Genomic DNA, 9,698 nt, shown 5'->3' with positions numbered 1-9,698 from the left:
TATACGTTAACTACCACAGCGCAGAATCTGGTGAACGGACGCTGACTACTGAAGATAACATTGGCAGTTCAGGTTGTATGAATGCTGTTCTGGTCGTTGACCTGGACATCTGGTCACCACCTGTCCACAACCGAATTAGCCAGCTCGTTGAACACATCAGTTTTCAGATATAAGCTATTTAGAAACCAGATTAGTGCTGTGATAAGAAGGCGCTGATAACTTTGCTTCAGCAGGTACTATCACACCATCTGCAGGATGTCACTGAATTTCACAAAGATACTGGCACTTGAGCGAAACATCCACAAAGTTCGTCCGGTCGGTTTCACAAATGGCAGCCCGTTGAATGTTCTGGACTTGTCATACAGAGAAGCTTGGAAACCGATTGAAGTAGACTTTGTAGATTGACGGTGTGGCTTCAATTCACACTACTGGACGCTACAACGGAGAATACGAGCAAGCTTAAACCGTTAATTTGTTCCCGTAGCTTAATTTGATAGTAGTTACCAGTTTCGTGCACGTCCAAACGATCTCAAGAGTTTTCAACGGTGGATTCTTGAATATCTGTTCTGCACATCCATCCGGAAGGCGGGCCTAGTATCTCAGCTTCCTGTACGTAAACCCAAACATCGGTTATTTCAAGTACCTCCTGATTTCAACAACTTTTTGACGCTCAGAAGGATGTGTTACAGTGGACTTTTGGTGTACGGAGAGCCTCAGAGAGTAATTCCACAGAAAACCTAGAACAGGTCCCCTGTAGAATGGACTCCCAAGTACCATTTCAGCAAACAAATAAAGCGTCACGATACAACACGCTTCTTAAATGTCACTGGTAGAAAGGTGTTCATGGTTCCATAGCTTGTGGCTGACGTGTAGCCATAACTTTGTAGCACGGAAAAACTCACCATAGGTGTTGTTTGGCAGGTTGAGAACTATACTAACATGTAAACTGTGTTCTTGTGCACGAGTTCTTTTTTCATGAGTAATGTTTGATACTACATACTGGAAGTTGGTGGGTACTGTTTCCGATGGGATGTCCATATGAATATTCCGTAACGGTTGACGAGTAACTTCCCTGGGGAACATGCTCACGATCATACAGATTATCCACATCAAACTACGGAAGTGCTGAAGTGTCATTCAACGTTCCTACCTCAATTTCAAGCTTCCCCCTATGTGGAGGTTCCAGATCCGGAACTTCGAGTCACCTGTAGATTCGCCAATCCCCAATATCAAAAGGAAGAACTAGGCTCGAAAGTCTATAGTACTGCATACATAAAGTCAACGAAAGTATACAAACCCTAACTACACACGTTCGTAGCGCCAACAAGTGTCCAACTATCACTAACCGGCGAAGCGCAGTGTCAAGCTCCGCATATCCGACAACGGAGAGCGGAATGCTAGTTCGGTAGTGTGGGTTGCAGTAGTTCCTTCTGAGGTCAGTTTCGTGGTTCTGATTGGCAGTGCGACCACACGGAAGTCGGACGAGTCAGAGCAGGTCCAGCAGAAGGAGATGAACACGCATGGGTAGATAGGTCAGTTACGCACATTCACACGCACGTACTAATACGCACCAGTATCGAACGGGACGGTCTTTGGGGCAAGGTGAATGGTGGGTACGGATGAGCAAAGCAAGTGAAGATCAAAAGTGAACAAGCCGAGTAAACAAATGGACAGGAGTCATCGTGATGTCAAACTAACTTCAATACTATTTGGTAGTAATGATACGACGATCATATGGATCGGGCGTGGTGGATAAATCGGTCGAGTCTCAGGGAGATACTATGGAGATTTTGGATAGCTTTTGTCATCAATTCTGTAGCGCCACTTGTACCTGTCTTCGGGCTCACTCTGCAACTACCAACGCTGGCTCAACAAATAACTTATTGGGAGGTGCACCACCAACTCCGTTGTCTCTGCATACTAATCTGATTCATCCTCAGTCCTTAGTGCTCTAGCGCCATGCGTTTCGACACAATTACCTGCTGTGTGCAGCTGCACTAGGAGTGAGACGGTGATGCCCTACCTCCTGCGCCCTTGGGCCAGGTCGGCCCCTACAACCAAGTAGGTCAGACCATTGAATCAGTGGCTCTGAGAAGGATCTCCGAACAAAACCCTACATCCTCCCACCGGATTGTGAGTCAGGTTTTTGAGCTGAAGGATCAAGATGGGGTATCTCAACTAAATCCCCTTCTTCGGCTTGGGCAGCCGGGCCTTTGCAGTTCTTTGCTCAGCGACCTCCCAAACTCCATCCCATCCGTACAATGCAGTACAATAACCAATCTGCAACTCCCCTGGCCACTATCCGGTGTCTCAACCGTCGCCCGGAAAAATAAACCAAAATAATCATTTACTAAACTCAAAGGATCTGATCCACTTCAGAACCCTTAATGCCCGCATTGTATGTCAAATCGGGCAACAGGTATTCCTTTCTGAAACTTTGTTTTCCCTCTCTATCGATCAAACCCACACTTCATGCTTGCAGGCTAGCCAATCGACGTGTTCACCTGGACATTTGTATAGTTTCCGGTGGACTGGCTGAAGATGAGATCATCTCTCAAATCGAAAAGGCCACAGCAGCTTTTGCTAACCTCCCACATCTATGGCGCCAACGTGACGTGAGTTTGTCTGTCAAGAGAAGAGTTAACACTGCGGTGGTGTGATCCATACTGATTTATGTATCAGAAACGTGGACATACGGAAGATATCAGTGTGTGGCCATCGGTATCCTCGAAACATTGGTCAAGTCTCGTGAGAACATCGTTTTAGAAATGCCCAGGTACGCCAGATTATGGAGAAGGCACTCTCCCACGATAGATGAACTACTCACGTTTCATAAGTTACCCTGGTTGGGACATGTACTCCGCATGCCAGAAGACCGTCTGTCTCACAGAGCTCTTTTCTTCCAGCCCTTAGCTGAGTGGAAGCGACCGAGAGGTGTACAGTGTATGACCTGGCAACGAAGTACGAAAACACTGACCAGTAACCTTAGTCGGGTTGGCAACTGCCGCCTCCATGGGGACCCCGGGACCCAAATCACCAATGGTTAATGACATTGGCAGAAATGGTCTGATCGCGCAGTCAGCGCTCATGCATCAAAGCTATCGCCTTCAATGTGTAGCAACAAAGTGATCAAGCCCTCGTTTCCAAGGCTTGGCTGAATGTCCTACACTCCCGTTTTCGTGATCGAAACTGTAGCAGCTGGAACCAATGTGCCTGTGGTACATGGTTTATGGCTGTTAAGTGAATTGATTAATTTAACTGGTTCTCCAAAGAGCGCACATTCTTCAGGACCTATACGTTCACTCGTGTGTTACGATTCCTATCAGTCCTCCTCACATGAAGGCCTGTGCACGTCTTGATGCGCGTTCCAGTAGTGTTCCACGCCTGCAATAGCAGTCGCTGTTGTGCAGGGCAAAAGGTCCTTTCAGCTGCAGTATCTTTCGGTGCCTAACCACGTTGCCACCAGAAGGAAGCATGAGGGCCGAGATACTGCCAGGTTGCCTGTTCTGTTCGTCGATAATGACTAATATAGTGTCAAGGTGGCGCTTGTAAGTCTTCATGTGATTTACGTTGTAACGTTTTGAAACCGATTTTCCTCATCGAAAATCAACAAGAGCAGTGTGCACTATGAGCTGTCCTGCTTGTGCGTCTTGGAAGCGTGTGGAGGCAAATAAGAGCCCCTACATTTCTAAACCACATTCCTTCAAGATGCATCGTGTTGCTGTCTTTGATGATGATGATAATAATGATGCACCACAAGGTGGGAACAACCAAATGTGATCTGAAGGAACAAAGAGGGTGTATTTTAACGTAAGCCCGACAAGGGAAATAGCCTTCAACTTTTCTGATGCCATGGCGTTTTCTACACGCGTCTTTGATCGACACCTAACAGTTGAGCCTTCTGTTAGTTTAAACCAGCTTGGTCTAACAGTTGGGTGTGGGAACAACCAAATGTGATCTGAAGGAACAAAGAGGGTGTATTTTAACGTAAGCCCGACAAGGGAAATAGCCTTCAACTTTTCTGATGCCATGGCGTTTTCTACACGCGTCTTTGATCGACACCTAACAGTTGAGCCTTCTGTTAGTTTAAACCAGCTTGGTCTAACAGTTGGGTTGCGGTCACAGGTACATGGTAGCATATAAATTGGAAGCCATAGTCAATGTGCACCAAATACGACGAAGTGCGACTGAATCCGATAAAGGTGGTGGTAAATGAATTCTCACAGATGCAATGCGCTCCTTTCATCCGAAAAAAAAACTGAAACAGACTCATTTTAAATAAGAAAATTTCGAGTCGAACAACCCTTCTTACAGAACACTGCTTATTCTGTAAATTAGACTGTGTTCAAGTTCGTTAGACAACCCCCCATAACGAAACTGGTAGCATAAAACAAATCAGAATAGTTTACACCAAAACGGGGAAGCCTGCTTCAAAAGCGGGAAGTGTGCGTTGAAAACAGGAATACTGATGTATTTATTTATAGAAAACATAGAAAACGAAAATAAACTGCCGAAAAAAGGAATCTGAAAAGATAAGTGATAGTTGTCTATGTACGGCATAAAATTGGAAATTGTCCCGTAGCTTTACTGTGCCTACCAATACACTGCATCGTCAGGTGGCTTAACATAACCAGCCAAAATTAAGACGAAATCTACGATACTCCAGATCCCAAGTCCACCAAAGCTGAAGAGTTTGCCCAAACCTTCCATCCACATTCCCAAATAGAATCGGTCTGCACCGAAACCTCCGAAAAACAAACTCAGAAGTACGGTGACCAAATAGCTCTTGCCGGAGGACCAGTTGCACGTGGCCATTCGACGAAAAACACGCCTGCCTAAACAAAGTGTATGGGCATGAGGTTCGCATAGAGTCTCATAGAAGCTTCGAGGAACATTGGTTTGACGACAGTTTCCGCGGCCTATGCAGAACACTTCTGTGTCATTCAGCTGGTGACAATAACGACAGATGAAGTTTCTGATCATGCTGTAGTTTGTATGCTGCCCAACAGCCATGGTGACTGCATTGGGAGACGAGGAGTTTGGTGCATAATTGGGAATCCGACAAAGCACTCCGATGGTGGGGCGGCACGAGACAGTAACATTTGAACCATACACACAGGAAGTGTTGAAATCACACGTTAGACAATAGGCCGGCAGTTCCGAGCACGCATAAAACAGTGGCGGGCATAGATGGAGGACGCTACTGACAGTTTCTTCAACGCTTACTTGTTCCGTTACGGAGCTGTTTTTGTTGTGGTTTGATTCAGCAGCAATGCTTGAGGAAGGTGATTGTGTGCTGGGAGATGTCGGAACATGCAACTGATCCGCACAGGAACTTGCACAGATGAGCAGACCGATAGTGACTGAAAGTTGCGCGCGTGCCATTTGGAATAACAGCTCAAAGCATGATACCTAAAGTATAGAAAAACAAGATGCTATTGGCACTAAAGAACTGTAAACTAAAACGGGATACACCAAACGAGAATTCATATTCCTTCATATTTTTAGGACGAGGAAGATAGCAAGGATATCTTCACTGACCTGATCCACTGTTAAATCGGTCAGGCGACTGGAGCATGGATATGAATACATGAATACATTTGAGGATCCAGCAGCCCTAAGACTGTCAGCATCCAAATTCATTTTGCGCATTGTGTTGTCTCTGATGCTTCATTGCCGTACAACCATGAAGTTCATTTGATTATATTTCAAGCCTTAGAGTGAAATGAAGGGAAAAAGAGTGGGTCCGAGAGGGGACCTCGTGCTGGCCTATCGCAAGTATTGAGGTGCCTATACCTCCACGCACAACCACCAACCCACCGCTACGCACTCCTACGCTCCACAATAACGCACTGATGATGTCACCTTGACTGGTAATGAAAAGTTTGCAATCAAATTGCCCAGCTCAGCGAACAAGCCAACGACCACCATCTACGCTACCTGAGCTGCCAACATTTTCCTCTATAGAAAGCGCTCTTTCAGACAATTTGGGAAGAAACTGACAGCACGAACGCTGCTGACATCTATCAGCCACCATTTCTTGCAATGTCTCCAGACTAGCCCAGGCTTCCCAGGTTTGACCAAGTGGACCCCATGTGGAAGTTATATTGCACCAACAACACCCAAACTCTTAATAATCTGTTCCACACCTTTCTGCCAAATTATACATTGTCCAACTCGCGGTTTGTGTCATTCTGAAGAAGGCACAAAGAACAATACTCGCCCCGGTAGGTTGCATCAGTCCCACTGGTCTATATAAAGACTAAAGTTCTATCCATATCGAAAAGTTCGGGGCAACTTTTGACAGCCTGCGTTGGTGTGTCAAGGATCGAGTTTGCAATGCTGTAGGAGTTTCATATTGTTGTGCGAGTCACAAATCTGGCCCTGCGAGCCAAGGCCGTTAAAAACCTAGTGACTGAACGTCGGTATCTTCATAGCATTGCAATAGTCTGGTGAGAACATCGGAACAGTAATGCTAAAGTATGCCGAATGGTGAAACATGAATAAAAAGCCCATGACATATGAGCTGATCGCAGACTAGTTCGCTCTAGCTTAGTCACGTGCTCCGTATACCAGTCGACTGACTCCCGCGAATGTTTCTTTTGATTAAGCACGTGCGTTGCAATGATGATCCAGGAGAGATCACAGCGAATTACCAGCAAATTAACTGCCGTCTCCCAGGATGGAGATCCTGGCATGGGACACATCAAGGACGGGAGAAGTTGTCAGACACAGCCGAGCTGCATCCTCAGTGGCGCTCAGGCGTCCAAGCTGTCTTTAGTGTGTAGGTTCCCTCGCAATCTCTTAAGTAAACGTCCACAGTTGGCCCTGCACTAATGCGTTACTTAAATCATCTCCCGCATCTAATGCAGATACCTACCCCCCCAAATCCTCTGTGAATGAAATTGCAGCCACTATTAGCACATCAGGGCGGGACCAATTCTTGCACACAACCTGCCCCCCACCCCGCCATGCGGTGATGTACATGTATGTAAAAATAAAAATAATGGTTCAGCTGTAACACCCTTTCGGTGCCTAGCTGCCAGGTCACCCGAAGGAATCAAGAAGGCTGTGATACTACCGGGTTGTCCAATCCTGGGTGGGTGAAGTCAAGATGTAGAGGTCGAGTTCGAATCACGGACCTTTCGGTTAGTAAGCTCGCACTTTAACTACTGAGCGATCTCAAGATCGTACAACATACAGGCAGCTTGCAGCTGATGATCTTCCAAGAAGGAAACGCTCCGTTCACGAGTAAAGTCCGATGTGGACCGCGTAAAGCTCGACGGCCCGGTCATGGAAATGAAAGTTGATTCTACGTATCTTGAAGCAGCGTAGCAGCTATGTGATCAAAGATTCTAATAAAATCTAAAAGTACACTTCCACAGAATACCGGCGTTGCCATGCTCCAGCCTAAGACTCATGGGTAACGATCACAGTGGTGACACAAAATGACCTTGTAAGCTTCTATGCTGTTCAGGCCGAGAGAAGCCTTGTAGATGAATGTGGGTCCCAAATCCCTTCCCGAAAGCTTTCTTGGGCAGCCCGCGCGGGATATCTGGTAACATTATGAGTAATGGTTTTCCGGATCGGTTTAATCATGTCCCGTTTCTAATCTCGCGAAACACTTCCGCTGTCTGTTGATATCTGAAGCAGGCAAGGTGTCAGGTCTTAATGGATGTTGGGTAGCGCCTTGGGATAAGGCGACAGAGCTTCTTTTCTGACACTTAATGGTTATTTAACGTACGAAGAAGTTCGTGTGTCCGTGTCACAAGTTGTGGCAGTTACGCACCAGTACGTAATGTCAATGTATTGCTGTCAACAATGATAATGTGTTTTTCATACCGCTTTTATCTGTGGCTAAATAGTTCCGTTAACGTGACGAAATCGGTGTTTTTCATCTGTGGATCCAAATATGTAATCTGAGTGCAGTTCATGGTCGTAATTCAGTTCGAGGTAGATCGGTTGTTTGGTGCCTACTGGTTTCAGTGGACACTTCGTGCTGCACAAGGTGTGCAGAAGAGTGGCAACTGATTGGACAGGTTGTTCAATAAAACTGCTTCCAGAGCCGCACGAGAGCAGTGCTGCCATATGTTTTCCCCATCATACTCCAAGACCAAACCGTCTTCAGGACACCACCGACACATTTTGCGCAGAATTTCGTCTTTCGTCCGCTTCGTCAGTCCGCTGAAGCTGTTTTCCGGTTTGTTCAACTCCGTGACCTACTTGATCCATACTGGGGAGTGTCCGTGAGACAGTTACAGTCTCTTATACTGTCTCAAGAAGAACAGACAGACCAACCGAGTCGAATGCGCCTCGGAAATCCAGGAATACTATAATCTTGGGTCGCTTATACGTATTGCATTGTTCTAGCACCTGACGCAGTGTGAAGATTTGGTCAACACAACCCCTACCAGGCCGAAATACCGCTTGCTGCTCTCGAGTCAGTGTTTGTGGTCAATCCGGCAGTATCCCAGCTCATGTATAACCATGAACTACACAAATACAAGTAAACTCGGCCACATCGGCCGTCGCGTGGTGCCAAAAACCGGGTCTCCTCGGTCGCTGCATACAACAGGACTGGTAAGCGAAAACAGGCTACTGTTAACGCCTCGTGGTGCCAACGGGTCTCCTCGGTCGCTGCATACAACAGGACTGGTAAGCGAAAACAGGCTACTGTTAACGCCTCACTTCCTTTTCTTCCTTCCACTTTTTCTTCCACCTCCCCATCCCATTGATAACTCTCCTTGCAGACCCAGCACTTAGGACTGATGCCTCCGTTCGTCTTGCATCGGTTTCGCGCACAACATCTGCTCGTCTTATGGCAACCACATCGTCAGGTACGTCCAGATCAATCTTCAAGCCTCGACACCGTCCATCTGGCCACCTTCAGTGTGCACACTCTGAAGCAAACAGTACAAAATGGTGCTCTTGCACTCACACTGGACCCGCCTTGCATTGTTGTGTGCTGTCTTAGAAACAAGAATTCAAGGTGCCAGCACAGTGATTGAGCTAACCGCCCCATCACTCCACTCGCTTCCGGCTACGCAACTCTGGTGATCCAGAGACTGCTGCAGCGGGATGTGCAGGGGTTGGCGTCGTCCTAAGTCACCGGACGGAATTATCTTTGCTTGACTGGATACCTGTTGATATCCGCCTCTATGCGGCTCGTCTGGCAACGTGCATAAAGGAGTCTCACAAGTGAGAAGTTGATAGGTGTTTGTTTATCGTGTCTGCCTATGCCCCAACTGACTAGCTCCGACGCCATCAAAGACAGGTTTTACAACCCAGCTAAAACCCCAGATACCATTGTGGTTTTTGGAGGTATGAATGCACAATCGGACAGACCTGGCATATCTGAGACTCAATAAGGAGGTCGACATGGATCGGATCCGATAGGTGAGAACAGCGGTGAACAACTGCCTCAGTTGTGTGGTGACCACAGGTTGTTTTTTATGCAGTACTAACTTCCGAAATAGCCACAGCCGTCTGATCACATGGTGTCTTCCAACAGCATGGCGGCCGCAAGCCCAAATCGATCACATTACCATCAGCTGCCGATGAAGTGGATCAATAACTGACTGCTGGTCCTTTTGGAACAATTTTGTGGATTCCGACCATGTGCTCGTCCGGAGTCGCTTCTTACGGTTTCCGGGGCCGCGTACGATGGGGACAATCCGCTTGGCAACTGGAAGACTGGC

At 46.9% G+C, this 9,698-nt stretch overlaps 1 protein-coding gene across 1 annotated transcript; it reads right to left on the bottom strand.

The window, feature by feature from the left end:
- Positions 1 to 3,994: 3,994 nt before the first annotated feature.
- T265_02457 (hypothetical protein) lies at positions 3,995 to 5,652 on the bottom strand (the record flags this gene model as incomplete). Its single annotated transcript, XM_009166706.1, has 2 exons — positions 3,995 to 5,412; positions 5,542 to 5,652. The coding sequence occupies 2 exons, from the start codon at positions 5,650 to 5,652 to the stop codon at positions 4,594 to 4,596; spliced, it is 930 nt and encodes a 309-aa protein (XP_009164970.1).
- Between the last annotated feature and the right edge of the window lie 4,046 nt (positions 5,653 to 9,698).

This window comes from Opisthorchis viverrini (genome assembly GCF_000715545.1).
Source record: "Opisthorchis viverrini unplaced genomic scaffold opera_v5_30, whole genome shotgun sequence".
Classification (NCBI taxonomy): Eukaryota; Metazoa; Platyhelminthes; class Trematoda; order Opisthorchiida; family Opisthorchiidae; genus Opisthorchis; species Opisthorchis viverrini.
The sequence above is the reverse complement of the archived record's forward strand: the minus strand, read 5'-3'. Positions and strand labels throughout refer to the sequence as shown.